Source organism: Condylura cristata, unplaced genomic scaffold, assembly GCF_000260355.1.
Source record: "Condylura cristata isolate star-nosed mole 26May11 unplaced genomic scaffold, ConCri1.0 scaffold00032, whole genome shotgun sequence".
Taxonomy (NCBI): Eukaryota; Metazoa; Chordata; class Mammalia; order Eulipotyphla; family Talpidae; genus Condylura; species Condylura cristata.
In genome coordinates this window covers 8,110,857-8,126,598 of record NW_004567133.1, presented here as the reverse complement: position 1 = coordinate 8,126,598, position 15,742 = coordinate 8,110,857, and the positions used below count along the sequence as shown (strand labels likewise).

Sequence of the window (15,742 nt, the reverse complement as noted above, 5' to 3'; positions counted from 1 at the left end):
TCTTGCTGGAAGATACTGGGCACACGAGTGCCCATCTTACAGCCCTCACTGTGCCAGGCGCTGGAGTCTGCTGATTGGCCAGGGCAGGGCCTGGGTCTGCTCCGACCTCAACCAGATACCTTGAGAAAGTCCCCGGTCTCCCTTGAGGAAGGAAGACGTGCGTCCTTCAAGAAAAATGGAGCCATGGGTGCCAGGAAAAGCCTGAGTACACACAGAGGTCTTCTCCTGTCATTCCCCTTGACACACTCATGCCACGTCTTTCTCATCTGGTAAGTTTCTTCCCTCAAACCTGGCCCCTCCGTCCCAGCGCTCCGGCTTCCGCCTTGTCTTCATGCAAACACGTTTGAAAGAGTCGCCACTTACTGCCGCCTCCATCTTCATCTGTTCTTTCTTCAGTCCAGTGTGATCTGGCTTCCGACCTCCCATTCTAGTGAATTCTCTCGTTGCGTCATTAATGGCCCCTGGGTGGCTGCTTCTCATAGGTGTCTGTCTTTCTTGCCCCCACCATTGGATTTGGCTTTTTGATCTTGCCTCCTTTGGGAAAAATCTGAAAAAGTGAAATATTCAGGCAGTATCAAAAGCTATGAAATGAAATGAAATTTCTTCTACCCGCTTTCACCCCCAATTGGCCTCCTTGGCGCACGTCCCCAGAGCCACCCGCTGCAGCCAGGTTCGTGTGCGACTCTCTGCAGAGGCTGCGTTCAGACCCAGCCCTCCATCCCACACGCATGTTAGCTCTGTCCCTGCCTTACTGGAAGGCCTAGCGTCTTGGAGATTATTTTTTATCAGCACATCTAAATCTGTTTCATTGTGCGACTATATCTGGGGTTAAATTCAGAGTGCCTTCCTCCTTCCAAAGCCTCCCTTCTCCCTTGTTTTATGGGACGCTCCTCTTCCACCTCCATTCCCAGTTGAAATCCAGATGCCAGGAAGCCTTTGGATGGCAGTAGAATTTGGAGGCCAAGACTTGTCCTCGACCCAGAGAGGCAAAGAGAAAGGCTTGTTCCTTGTTTATCTACAAGTGCAGTTTGTGTAAAACAGCCCCCAAGTGCTCCCCAAGGAGGGCATGAAAAACAACTCTGAGGAGGTGTGTGAATGTGCTTACAGTGCCTTTCCGAGGGAGGGGGCTGGGCAGGCAGGGCCCCTGTGGCTTCTGGGCATTCTTCTCACTGCTCTAACTCGGTTCTTACCCCACCAGCCTTGGTGGAAAAGATTATGCTTTGCACTTTCAGTGCCTGTAATTTTGATACTCCTATCCCAGGGAGCTTGCAGGACTCTCCACAGCCATAGCGTGGCCACCCTGTAGACGAGCTCACTGGACAGGATTGGGTCCGTTGGCACACAATGGCAGCCCCAGCCACCAGGTCAGATATTTTAGGTGCACTTTATGAAGTCACCCCCGCCACACACTCTGAGGTAGGTGCATCTGATGAATCAGAAAGCTTGACGTAGGGAACCTGGCCAGCTTATCTCGAGGTTGTATCGCTGGGCTTGATGGTGCCAGGTTGGCACCCATGTATGCCACACTGTCAGGTACAAGGTATAAATAAGGCAGAGAGGTGTGCATGTCGGTGATCGTTGGTTGGGGTCTAAGAGACCAGACCTTGAACTCTCCCTCCTCTACCTTATATGGCCCTCACCAAGTTGCTAACTTTCTGAATTACCTACTAGGTGAGACCATCCTCTGTTCTGCCTGTCTCACAGACCTGTGAGAATCAAAGCTGCAAAATCAAAGGCAAATTAAGAGGATACTTGCGCTTTCGGGGCGGTGTATCTGAAGCCAGTAGTGTGGATTTGGGATGAATGGTGAAAGAATAGATAAAGGAAAAATGTTGATAGTGGATTTCCTGAGACTTTGAACCCAGGCTAAAGAATAAAGTGATGAGTCTACATTTGTTTAGAGTAAAAATCTTCCGCCTGCCTTCGGGGTCACAAAGTGTTAAACATTGGGATGCGAGAACTACAAAGAAGTTTATTTTTCTTGATGCTTTTGAACAGCTTGTTTGTTTCTGCAGTAAATGTGGATGACTTGACACTCTTAGGTGAATTCTGAATTGGGTCTGGATCAGTTGTCAGATCTGGGATCTGGTCATCATCAGGTCCACAAGCCCCCTGTACCATCTCTGGTACAGCAGAGACTTTGCAGAGCTGCCAGGCAATGAAGGAGATCATTATTGGAAAGAGCTTGAACAGTGGCCACTAGCGATAAGCAGCTCACTTGCACTATTATTCATGCACTTGACACTATTCGGTGCCTACTGTGTGCCAGATCCTGTACTAAGTCCCGGAAGTACAGCGGTGGGCGAAATAGATGTGGCTTCTGCTCTCTTGGAGCTCACGGTCTAGATGGGAATAGAGATAATAAAACGACAAACCAAGAAACGAACATGGAATTATAGACTGGGATATTTTATTTCCTAGGAAAGAAACGAACAGGATGCTCCAGAGAATAACAGGAGGGGAGAAGGGGGGATCTACTTTATTTGGAGGTGATCCGGAACAGCTTCTCTGAGGAGGTGGCATTTAAACTGAGATCTGGGGGGAAACAAAACATGCATGTTATTTTTAAATGATTTTTTTTTAAAAAAAGAAACTTTCTATCAAGTGCCAAAGACCCCCTCTCCAGCTTTCTTCTGAAGAGACACAAAGATCAAATGTCCCCAATTATCAGGGACCTCCAGGAGTGACAGGAAAGGAACTGTCATCATTCTTCTTTTCTTTACCAAAGGCTAGACAATGCTGAATATTGTCAGACTCCGCTTGGGAGAGAAGATTTGGTCCACAAATGACTTTTTGAAATGAGCAAATGTGTCTTCAGCCCTGTGCTTATCTGCTGCTCACTGGGTGGGTCCCTCTGCATTCTTCTGCTGAGGGGAGGGAGCTAGAAGGCATCAAAGAACCCTGAATTTCATTAGATTTGCATGTTATTAAAAAAAAAAAAGACTCTTGTCTTCTGACCCAGGCACTGCGACTCGTCTCTTTTCACTGGACCTTCTAGACCTGGCTCCTGAAGATGCCCTGGTGTCTTGATGGAGCCGGGCCCCACCTCTGTGCCCTTTGCCTGCTAGTTATCAAGCTGTGTCACGAGATCACGTTATCAAGCTGTGTCACGAGATCACACGCATCTGTCTGGAGGGGCTGGGTGTGCATCCTCCCACATCTCACCCCACCGCTGCTCTCTTGTGACCTTCAGCTCTTCCCTGGACTCTTTCCCTCCCCTTCCAAAGAAGCAGTATCTCTCCTGGCCACACTCAGCATACATGTCACCTCTTCGAGAAAGTCTCCATGGCTTTGCTCCGCTTCCTCTCCTCCATCCTCAGTGTTGGCTCTTATGGTACCAGGTATCTGTCTCCCTGCAGGCCTCAAACTCCATGACTAGTACAGAGACCGTCTGGGTGTCTGTGTGCTGCCTTCATAGGACTGTGCTGGGCCTGAGGCCTAAATATTGCCCTGGCTTCCCTTCCCCTCTGTACCAGAACCACATGCTCGGGAGACCTCCGCGTTTTTAACTAAGATGAGGCACAGCATCAGGCAGCCCGTAATAATTTGGTTACGTATTCCCGTTGTCTTCATTTCTTTCCCCTCTTTCTTCCAGGGTAATAGCACCTTATTCAAAATAGCTTTCGAGTTTTCTCTTATTAAAAAAATAATAATACCTGAAATCCACATTTTCAAAAACACACCAAGTATATAAAAGATGGAGAAAATTAAACCACTCGCCCAACCTTTAGAAGCATATATAATAGGCATACAGATGTTGCGTGTATATTTGTGTATCTAGTTCATAGAATGGGAACATATTGTACACACTGTTGGTAATTATATATAATTATGTCATTTAGTGTTCTGCTACATCTTCTTTTAATTTTTGCAAGTGCCTTGCATGGTGATCACCAAATAGATGTATCATTATTTATTTTGCTGTTTTCCCTGCCGGTCGAGAGTTGATATTAATATTTTCCTCCTCTAACAATTCTTTGATAAACATCTTGCATCTTCATGGGCTGAGCTCAGCAGTGTAGAGGAGGGGGACGGGCTGGGAAAAGATGTCCTGGGTGGAGGAAGCGACACCTGTCTGGAGGCAGAAAGGATGCGTAGGAGATGGCCAGGTGAAGGCAGGAGGGGCGAGAGGCAGGTGTTCCCCGTGGAGCAGACTGCCTGGGCAAGGGCTTGGAGGTGAGAGAGCACGTGTGTTCTAGGAACGGGGGCGGGGGTGGGTTTCAGTGCAGCTGGAGGGGGGTTTTGGGGACCTGGGCCGCGAGGGTGCTGCTGAGCACGTGACGAGGGCCAGGTTCTAAATCGCCCTGTAAGACCTGCCAAGGTGTGTGAGCTCTGGGTGGCGGGGAGCCACGGCTGATAAGAACAGGGAAGTGACTTGTCCAGGCTGGTGTCTTTGAACGATCCCGTAGCTTCTGCATCTGAGCCAGCACCACATTCGACAGCTAGACTCCGAGCTGTTATTAACACATGACAGCGAAACTCAGAAGAAGACAATGAGAAGGAAAAGCTTTTCAAACTGTGTGGGCTCTTAAATCCAAGGCACAATGGAAAAGCGAAGTCTTACACCCCTCCCAGCGCTGAAGAAATGCCTTGGACTTAAGCAGCCGAGTCGATTGGGCCCTGTCCTGTTGTGGACACCCAGCTGATGTTTCCGGATAATGGGGGGGTTGCGTTGTCTTTTTAGTAGCTAAATGAGGCTGAAGAAGCCGCCCAGGTCGGCCAGGGAAGCAGGGGTAGTCGCTGAGTCTGCAGGGACACCTCAGGCGCCCACTGATGGGATGCTGGCACCCCAGGGCCGACAGCTCCATCTCGGGAGCGCTCCCAAGCTAACGGGCAGCGACAGCTCTATTTGAAAAACACGGAGACACTTCAGGAGGCTGTGAGCTGCCAGCCCCCAAGCTGCTTATTAGCAGGGAAATCACGCTCCCGCTGCTTATGCCCCCTTAGTTAACCCCTCTTCTTGCCTCTCCTCTCTGCTATCTCACTTAAAGATTTCATTGTTCTCCGGCAGCAGGAGGGAGTATCGGGAGACCAGGCTGCGAGCTGCCGGAAGCTGTTTCTCTGTCTCCCGTCACAGCCTCCGGGGAGGCCCCGGTGAGGCTGTAGCTGTCTGGTGTGGATGGGAAATGGATGGTTTTTAAAGCAAACTAGCCCCTGGAGACTGTCTCAGCTAGCGTGCTTCTACACTATCTGGTCTGGGGCCTCACACCCAGGTCAAAGAGAAACACCCTCAGGTGTGCCTGATTTCATAGTCACCTTACCCAGCTGACTAGCACCCCATCTGTTTCCCAGCTCCAACCTCCCTGCCCACCACCTCTGTACCCACCTCTGGCCCTGTCACCAGTGTAGCTTCCGCTCTCGGACCCCCACCCAAACCAGGAGACTTTCCAATTTTGGACATTTCCACTGCAATCTCAAAATTACTAAGGAAACCAAATGCTTGGTTCCCTGTCTCCCCACTTCCCACACACACACAAAAAATTTGACTCCAAAAGGCCCCCGCTCACCAGAGAACTCAGGTCAAAAGCCTTGGAGTCACCAAGAAGGGCTCATTTCCTTTGCATCCCATCTCATATCTAGCAGCAGCAAAACTTGTCAAATTTGTGTTCAAAATATACCCCCAATCTAAATGCACCCTCCTGATATCATCCTCCAAGCCACCACCACCTTTTGTCTGGATTATTGCGCATCCTCCTAACCGGCCTCCCTGTTTCCATCAGTGCCCCGCCCGTCGGGGTGTTATACCCAGCACCAGTGGTCATGCTTAGGCATAGTCAAGGCATGCCAGTGCCCAGAATTCTCAGGCAGCTTCCATTCAGCTGAGATGAAAGTCCTCTCTCCTTATGTGGTTAGCACAATCGGGCAATGCCTTTCCCCCTCAGTCACTCTGCTCTGGCAACACTGGCCTTCTTGCTATTTGGGGACCCCATCAAGCAAGCTCCTGCCTCAGGGCCTTTGCACTTGCACTTCACTCTGCCTAGAAGTCTTTCCTCCCGACATACCAGGGGCTCTCTCCCTCCCTTTGCTGGTGGCTCGCTCAGAGGTCGTTTCCCAGAACCTTACCAAGAAGGCATCCCCTCCCTTGTATCCCTGACCTGGCTTTATCTTTCTTAATGTCATTTATCCCCATTCAGCATTGAAATATATCCTGATATTTAGAGTTACATGTTTATGTACTGGCTTGTTGTTTCTCTTCCCAGTAATTCAGACTCCACAAGGCATGGGTTTTGTGTCTCTAACTACTCACACAGGACCTGGCACACAGCAGCTATTCACTAAATACTTCTTGAATGAGAGAATGATTAAGCGATGAAAGAATGTGGCAGTCATCCTGACCACAGTGCATTCGCTGAGGGTCCATGCTCCGGGGTGGGGGTGTACCCCCACTGACCAACAGTTCATCTGTTGGACCCCAAGTTGTGATTGTGTGACAGGGGGTGTGGATTTCTTATATTCTGAGACCTGAAGTCAATTTATCAAGACAGCCAAAGCCATTTGGCTTGGAATAACAATGTATTTAAGTCTTTTAAAAATGCAAGGCAGTTTCCTCAATATTTCAAGCTTAAGCAATGTGAAAATAGCATCATAGGAAACAATGCTGGCTGGAGGGATTTGTAGTGGAAAAGGAGGATCAAATGATCTCTCCAGCTCAGAAGTGTTGAGCATTTTACTCAGTGCCAGGCACTGGACCAGATACATGCTGAGTCCTAATTTATCACACACGACCACACAGGAATGAGAATCATACCCCATTCACAAAAGAGGAAACTGGGGCGTTAGCAGCTTCCCCTAATGCTGCACAGCTAGTGGGCAGCTGCACTGGGACTCAAGCCCACACCTGCAGCACCAGCCCCAGGGGCTTCATCTACCTGAGTAGGAGGGTTAGATCACGGGTGTGCGTGGCACTGGAATCCTTCCAAGGGAAGTAACTCTGCTTCCGTTGGCCATAGGCTGGGAAGGAGAGCAAGCAACCTTGCTTTTCTCAACTTTCCTTCCGTCTCCCAGCAACTCAGGTTCATCAACTGTCTTACATTTTCTCATTAGTTTCCTCCTAATTGCCAAGTGCAATGGCCCATTTTCAGCGACTTTCCTGCTTCACCTCTTGGAGCTATTTCAGCTCCAGCAATGCCCTTCCCCTGGGAGTCCTGCAGTCCCCAGCCAGCCACTGCTGCTCTCTCCTGGCCCCCAGCTCCTCCCTACAGTGTAGGGGCTGTTTTCTCACTGGCAAGGCAGAATCAAGTATCTGTCTCACAAGGTTCTTATGGACATGAAGAGGATACTGTTTTGTGCAACAGCTTGCAGATACTAGCTGTACATGGTGGTCAGTGTTCATTGTTATCACTCTTACTTTTCCCCACCATCCACACACTGTCCTTTAAATTTCTTTTTCTACATCTTCTTGTCCAAAACGGAGTCATCTTTTTGATGACTCCCCCTTTCTTTATCTCAGTGATTGATATATAACCACATGCTCCACCATGCAAATCACAGACCTCATCATCCCCATCCATGCCTTCTCCCTCCTCACCCCTGCCCTGCTATTACTCAGTCACTCACCAGCTCATCCACGGTTCTCGAAAGTGGAGCCAGGAGCTTGGGCTCTGACGTCAAGACCTGGCTTCCACTGTAGCTCTGCTGTCATTAGCTGTATGACCTTGAGCGAGTTGCACAGTCTCCCTGGCCTCGATTGCCTCATCTATCCCTAGGGATGATGATAAAACCCACTTGATGGGGTCATTGGGAGGATTAAATAAGATAAAGCAAGTGAAGAGCATTCCAGGGTGCCTGGCATATAGCAAGCGCATAATGAATGTTCACTGTCGTAATTATTATTTTTACTACTCTGCCGCTACTATATTATTAGGTTGCGTTACCACCCATAGACAGTGTTGGAGATACTGGGAACTTTTGGCCAAATGGCTTTTGCTGGTGAAGAACAAAGAGCCACGAAAGCCAGATTTAGTGATGTGTCCCTTAGGTGGGAACTAGTGTGTACGTTTGTGTGTGCTCTCACGCACGGGAGTACACGCCTACCCACGCGCATCCGTGTTACAAACTCTGCTTCAGACCAGGACCTTCTCTGTAGAAGAACTGCGGGATGGGTGAGGGAAAGCGATGCTTGTCTCTCTGGGGCCCATGGACTCCCCCAGCACTGGTGACGTGTGTCACCACACGCCCCTCCTTCCCATCTGGAGAGAGACATCCTGGCACAGTGTCATTAAGGGACCGAGACTGACAAGGCTGTGGTTCTGGGCTCTGGCTGCCCAGGCGTCGTGGACACCAGACTTGGGTCTTGGGATTGCTCTTGGTGGATGTGTTTGTAAATTCCCTGAGTTGGAGGACATCAGTGGTGCCTGATGGAGAGCCAGAGGACAGCACTTGGGGGGATCTGCTAGGTTGCGGTCTCCCCATCCAGGTGAGGTATAAACAGGTCATTACCTTGCACCTTAACATGGAAACACTCAGGCTCCTGAACACCACCTCTTCCGACAGAGGAGCCTGGGGACTCCGCGGGTGAGTTAGGGGTGTAGGAACATGCACATGCCACCAGCCCCACCATCTCATGCCTTTGCCATGTAGCTCCCGACTGCCCAGAGGATGTCAGGGGCAGCTCCCTGGTTACAGGAACCAGAAGTCGGGAACCCAAAGTCATGTGCCAAAGGTCATGAGGATTTTGCATTTTCTGTTGCTCTCATTTCTGATCATTGAAACAGCCTCACTGAGGTAGTGGCAAGGAAGGGATTGGAGGAAACCATGCCCAGTTTTGTTTGGTTCTGTTTTGTTTTGGTTCTGATTTTGTTTTGTTTTGTTTTCCACCCACCACAAGTTCTTTTCTTCCCCTCTCATAGTGTGGGCGAAATGCTGAAAACTTCGACCGATTTTTCACCCGCCATCCACCAGTCCTAACACCTCCTGACCAGGAAGTCATCAGGAATATTGACCAATCAGAATTCGAAGGATTTTCCTTTGTTAACTCTGAATTTTTAAAACCTGAAGTCAAGAGCTAAGTAGATGTATAGATCTCCGTCCTTCATTTCTGTCATTCAAGCTCAACGGCTGTTGTGGTGACTTTTTGTTTTCATTGCAAAGTTGCATCCATGTTTCCTTTGCTGATGAGACTAGAGTGACCATGTTTCAGAACCCAAATGTCCTCAGGTAGTTTGGTGCATCTCTATGAGATGAGACGACGCACATGGCTTGTCAACAACGCGGCTGCATCATGAGCACATTCTCAGAGTCTTCAAAAAATTTCATTGCCCCAGCATGTCAGCTCCATAGATCAGCCGGGACAGAAAATGCCTGCTTCTTTCCCTTTTTTCCCCCTGCACTGCCATTTTTACACATTTTTCTCACTCCCACGAGCCACTGTAGATTCTTCCTACCAGATGAGTAGATAGCCAGCTGCTAGCAGCGTTTCTCCACTTCCTGACCCAGTGCCTGGCTTGTGCCCAAGGATGTGCTTGCTTTGACTTGCAGGGAATTCCCCTATGGTGCCCAGTTTGGAGGCACCGTGAGACTTGAAAAGAACATACTAAAAATAAGATTTTATTCAAAATTCTTTTAAAAAACTCAAAACGAAGGAGATTATCTAAGCCCTTTATAAATTCCAAGAGTGAGCTTTTAACCAGTTCAAACTGAAAGCTCTTCACAAGGCCAAAAGGCAACCAGCTTGGGTGGGCTCAGTGCTGCCTGGCCACCTCCATCCTCAAACTATGTGCAGATGGCATTTGGCCCCTCTGAAAACACATGGTCACTCTAGGGAGGTCCGAAAGGACCGTGGTTTTACATTAACATTTCAAACTTTAATTTGCTTTGGGGTTTTATTTCTGTTGTTCAAATGCAAAAAAAAAAAAAAAAAAAGAGAGAGAGAGAGAGAAAGAGAAAACCATGTTGTTACACATGCTTTGAAAATGTGTCCCTATGTTGTTAACCACAGTGACCTTGATTTACCAAGAAGAGATGGCGCCTACCGCCCCATGCCCGTCGGTCGGGCCAGGGTGAGGTATGTGGCTAGCTTTGGAAAGCTATTTGAGTGCTCGGAGAAAGACACCATTTCTTAGAACATACACGGTTGTATTCTTCACTGTGATGTTGTTTTGCAAGATGTTTGTGGAAATGTTCATTTGTATGGATATATGTTATGTGCCATTTTTCTTCTAGCACCAAGAGACAATAAAAAAAAAAAAAGAAAGAAGAAGAAATGCTATTTCAAGGAAAACGGCTCTCTTTGAAAAATGTGGACCCAAACTACAAAGTGGGGCCTCTGGAGGCTTCAGGACAAAAGGAACTAAACACAGAGCTTAATGTTGGCCCCGGGGCTCAGCAGCCAACAAGGCTGGGTGGGACCTGAACCCCTCGGTCCCCCTGGTGGTCTGTCCTGGGGTGGGATGAGCTGGGGGGGCTGAGCCATCTCCGACCTTGATGCCACATGCCCTCCGGGGTCAAGGCAAGGGATCAGCTAGAAACACAGGCATGGCTCTTTCATTCCTTTTCAACATTGCCACTCCTCTCAGCTTGCACTAAACACTGTCCGGGGAGCCGCCTCCTAGAGCCCCAGGAGAGAAGCAAACCCCTAGGTGGGAGGAATCTCCTTTTGTTCCTCTGAGCAGGCAAGGGCAAGGCCCCCTCCTTCCCGCTCTTCTGGGCAGCCCTGGAGCCTTCTTATCACAAGTGGAGTGATTTCAGGAAGCTCCAGGCTTCCAAGAACCATCAAGGGAACTTTAAGAACGTGACAGTTGTCCTTAAAGTAAGACCGCTCATCTTTAAGAAAGTCATGGCTTGGGTTTCTGTCTTGCAGAGGCCCCTGGCCTTCTTTCCTTTCTGCCCTCTGCCTTCTCCCTGCTACCGGCTTTGGGACCATCGCTGTCGCCATTGTGACAGCAGCCTAGACCTGAGAGGGTACACACTTGACATCCAGCGGACAGGCCTAGGAGGCTAGATAGGCAAGGGGAGCAGGGCGAAGCCCCTCACCTCGTGGTTAGGGAAACTGGCACCTGATGAGGGGAAGTGACTTGCCCAAGGTCAGCCCATGGGGTGCCAGCCCTCAGCCCTGGCTCCCCGGCCCGTGGTGGCCATCTCTGAGCCAGGCCCACCCACAGGCGAGTTACTTGAGGTGCTTCCACTGGCTGTTGGGTTACCAGACCTTTCCTTGGATGTGCTTTCAGGAAGATGAAAACCATGGAGTAACAGTGGGCCTTGAAAGATGAGTTGAGACAACTTTAGAGAACAATGTATGATAAATAGAAGATAGATAGATAGATAGATAGATAGATAGATAGATAGATAGATAGATAGATAGATGATACACTGTACATATCTACTGCACCCTACATTTGCCAAATTGCTGCCATAATTTTTCAAAACTTTAATAGTTTGCAGAAATAGGTACTTAAGCCAAAGTCTCTGTCCCCCCCCACACACACACCTTGCTGAGGACTGGTCAGGGAAGCCTTGTGTGGAGTGAGGGATCATGAGTAAGAGTTTCTGCAGTTTCCCTTTCCATCGTCAGTTCAAGTACAAGGAGACTGAGAAACAGCTTTTGATGTACATAACCTCTGGGAAGAAGGACCTTTTGGTTATTTTTTAAATCATCTATGTAGTTCACCCTCCATTCATCCAACCAGCATTGGGCTGTACTGAGCACCTATTGTATGCCAGGCTCTATGCCTGGTGCAAGAGCCACTGCACCAGCCTAGATTTGCAGCCCAGTCATGAAACAGCCATGAAACAAGACGTAACAGCACGGTGTGAGCCAGAAATAATTAGCATTGGAATTCATTTGGGAAAGTTTCTTTGGCGTTCTTTTACTCTCTGTAGACTGAAGGAAGCTGAAGGAGAAGGAGCAGTTGAGCCCTCCTGACCTGGATTTCCGAGACAGTTGTATACAGGTTGATGGTTGGGGAGGGAGAGCAGCAGGTTGGATGGCAGCTGGTTCCGTCTCCTTCTCGAAGGCCAAGGCAGTTCCGTGCTGGAGCAGACCACAGTCACCAAGACATGTAGAGAGACAGAGACCTACTCAGCGAAGGGCAGCCAGTTGTGCAGCTTGGTTCTGAGTCCTAACTCTTGCCTCTTGGAATTCTCTATCTCTTGGAGTTCTACAAGCATGACCCTTCCTGATCCCCAAGGAGACACTGCTCTCCTAGCACACCGCTCCCCTCCCTCTCCAGTCCCACGTAACACAGTCTGGCTTTTCTCCGCTGTTGGGAAAAGTTGAACTCTCCAAATAAACTTAAATTAGAGGAGAAGTTTTAAAAGAGAAACTGAAAAAGAAAATGCAAAGCAACTTAAACACGGTCCCTGTTACCATGGTCTACCGGGAAGCCTACCTTTCTTGCTGAGCCCTCTCATTGACTTGCCCCTCTCCTGTGAAAACATAAAGGCTGTGATCCTGATGACCTTGGGGCATCAATAGGAGGCCGATGGAATGGACACCCTCCCCTTTGGATGAGTGCTGCTAGTCTCCCATGACTTCAGATGCTATTAACCCAAGAAAAAGCAGCTGTCCCAACAGAGCCCAATCTCTCCCACTTATAAGAGAACGTTCAGGGCTGTCTGCTGTGGGTCCTGCGGCAGGACCAAGTTCGCAATGACAAGCCCTGTTTGGGCTGTGGGACGATTTCAAGCACGACTTGTCCCTCACCAGCACAAAAATGGGGAAGGACGTCCAAAGTTGGAGCTGGTGGGAAAGGGGTCTTGGCTAGATAAATCAGAGGCAGAGTGAGCTACAGGAGGTCGATGATGCTACAAGGAAGCAGCACTTCACCCTCTCAGCCCCAGAATCCACGTACAGCCTTGGACCCTCAGACCTAACAGTTCCCTCCATATTGAGAATCAAAATGGGCAGGGGCAGCTAGCTGTTCTTGTGAGAGGCCCTTAGGATCGGTGCCCATTAGTCCCATTGTTCTGCTATAGAGTGAGGTCTCTCTGAGGCCTCTGGCTTGGGGACAGCTTAAGTTGGAAAAGTGAAGCAGCTATCTTTCGTCAGGTATTCACTTAGTGATTCATTCATTCGCAAGTAATTGTGGACTCCCTGCTGAATGCTCACCGCTGTTCCTAGCACTGAAAATACAGTCGTGAAGAAATAGCCAAAGACCCTGTTCTCCTGGAGAGAGCCAGCGATAAACTGATAGCAGCAAGCACAAAGAAGACAATAACAAGGATGCTGAAGGATGGCTTGTGGAGCCAGGAGAGGGCTGCAAGGCCATGTTAGTGGGGTGGGGAGGCATTTGTGCTGCTCTGGACACCGAAGCCACACCTTCATTGCCTGGGATGGCACGTGACAGACTGACAAGGAGCAGGATGAGGCAAAGCAGAAAGGGTGGGATGTGGCCGCTGGCCCACCATCCAGAAAGCAGCTCCTGCAGTGTCTGCCGCCCTCCTATCTGGCCACCCTGAAGTGTGTCCCTGAGGGCCCTACGCTCCTGCACTCCCTACGCACCTCATGAGTAAATGGGAACTCCGTGGGGACATTGTGCACTTGTCAGGGGAGCAGCCAAATGGAATTCTTTGTTTTGTTTTTTAACAACTGGGCATGAACTCAGCACCGAGAAATCCTTTTCAGTGTCCCGTATCAGTCAGTGTCCATTGGAGCTGGCCTAAAGAACTGATGGTTTGGCATGACTCGAGCGAGTCGCCAGCCCTCACTGGCCCTCCGCTCTTTATGATCTGACATGGCCTGGGCTTCTGCCAGGCATCCTGCCTGTGACCAATGAGACCCACGTGTTCTCCTTGGTTGTCCTGGCATAAACCAGCCTTGAGACTGCCCCTTTAGTCAGAGGGGCTGAGATGAGGCACTAGATCAGATAATAAGCCCAATCCACCCTGCAACCTTGGGCAAGTCACATTACCTTCCTGTACCTCAGTTTCCTCATTTTCCAAACTGTGGGGTGGAGGGGGGGTAAAGACACTAATCCTGCTAGCACCCCAGGTGGCTGATGGGGCTGGGAAGAGGTAATAGGCTGATGAGATCCCTGAAGAAGTGAACATAAGTATGTGTGAGCCTTTCATTCACCCCACTGTGACATTCCCTGGTAAAAGTTGCCCTGGACTATAGTTAGTAAACTGGGGTTCATGCTCCTCCCCCAGAAAAGGAAATGCCAACCTAACTCTCCTAGCTAACTAATACCATTTTGGTCTTGTTTGCTCTAAAGCTGCCCTTGCAGACCTTCCTTTAGGCTTTAGGTTTTAGGGTTCATTTCTTTTTGGTCTGTTGACTAGACACATGCTGTAAGCATCTTGGAGAGAAACTTTGGCAGATGCTGACCCCAGTGCCAAGCTGTTGGTGGCTTTCTGAGCACCCCTTCGCAGCCTGGGCTGTACCTGGAACATATGGGGTGGATAGTGGTCAGTCACCTCCTTTGTTTAAGCAGTGAGCTGATTTCTCCACCCCCACACCCTGCCCCCCCTGTAACTGAGTGGCTTTGCTGCTGTCCTCCTTTTTAAAGTGAACGGCCTCCTAGCCACTAGGAGTCACTACTGGGAGGGGGTTTCTCTGGGGCACTCTACCCAGTGACTAATTCTATGACACTGTGCATAGAAGGTAAGAAGTCCTTCCCTACTCAATGCATCTCAGAGCCAAAGAAAACACACGCACATCATGCCATGACAATCCTCAAAGACATTCGATGTCTCATTTCCTTTCTGAGAACATTTCCACCAGCTTTTCTTTCCTGATGGTGACACAACAATGTGAAATGAGAGTTAGGTGAGAGATTGTGCAATGCTGCTGCTAAAACAACTCAGCACAGGGCTTTTTTCGACCCGACCAAGGGACATCCTCCTCTTCCCACTAACTGGCATGTCTCGGTCGTGTTTCCTCGTTATGCTGTGTTAATGTGTTTGCTTTCCATTTGGCAGAGAGACAAGCGCGATACCTCCAACTTCGACAAAGAGTTCACCAGACAGCCTGTGGAACTCACACCTACTGATAAACTCTTCATCATGAACTTGGACCAAAATGAATTTGCTGGCTTCTCCTATACTAACCCAGAGTTTGTCATTAATGTGTAGGTGAATGCAGACTCCATTGTTGAGCCTGGAGTACAAGACTTCGGGCGAGTATATGTATCAGTTTTAGTCTTCCGGGATTCATGGTGCATATGCTGGCGTTCCACATGTGGGGAGCTTGTCCTTGAGGGCTTTCCTTTGTATGTGTAGCTTGCTAGTTTGTTTTCTACATTTGAAAATGTTTAGTTTAGAGTAAGCGCTTTATCCAACTATAGAGGTACAATTTTCCAAACTTCCAGAAACTCATCAAATGAACAGACGATGTCAAAACTACTGTGTCTGATACCAAAATGCTTCAGTATTTGTAATTTTTAAAGTCAGAAGCTGATGTTCCTGGTAAAAGTTTTTACAGTTATTCTACAATATCTTCTTTGAATGCTAAGCATGACTGATATTTTTAAAAATTGTGAGTAAGCTTTGCAGTTACTGTGAACTATTGTCTCTTGGAGGAAATTTTTTGTTTAAGAATTGATATGATTAAACTGAGTTAATATATGCAAACTCTTTCGTTGATATGTTTGCTTTTTAAATAGGCTGTGTTAGAGATGACAGATTGGGAAGCCTTAGGCCAGGGTAGCCAGTAGACAAAATTTGTTTCACATGCATGAAATTTTATTTAATCAAAATCATTGTCAACATCACAACATGGGATGTTTTATGTAAATGTCTGGACTTCAGGACTCATTCGGGAAAAAATCGGAAGACTGACAACACTCCGCCTAAATCCCATGTAGAA

General features: G+C 48.6%; 1 protein-coding gene across 2 annotated transcripts in view; it reads left to right on the top strand.

Annotated features, from left to right (window-relative positions):
- Window positions 1–15,508, top strand: part of PRKCB (protein kinase C, beta) — a 281,444-nt gene extending 265,936 nt beyond the window's left edge. The window contains exon 17 of one of the 2 annotated variants that reach the window (XM_004692061.2): window positions 14,857–15,508. In XM_004692061.2, coding sequence (XP_004692118.1) covers window positions 14,857–15,009 — 153 coding nt within the window. In that variant the 3' untranslated portion in view covers window positions 15,010–15,508. Of the gene's footprint in view, window positions 1–8,849 lie in introns of both variants that reach the window. The other variant, XM_004692060.2, reaches the window with a different exon arrangement.
- Window positions 15,509–15,742: the final 234 nt, after the last annotated feature.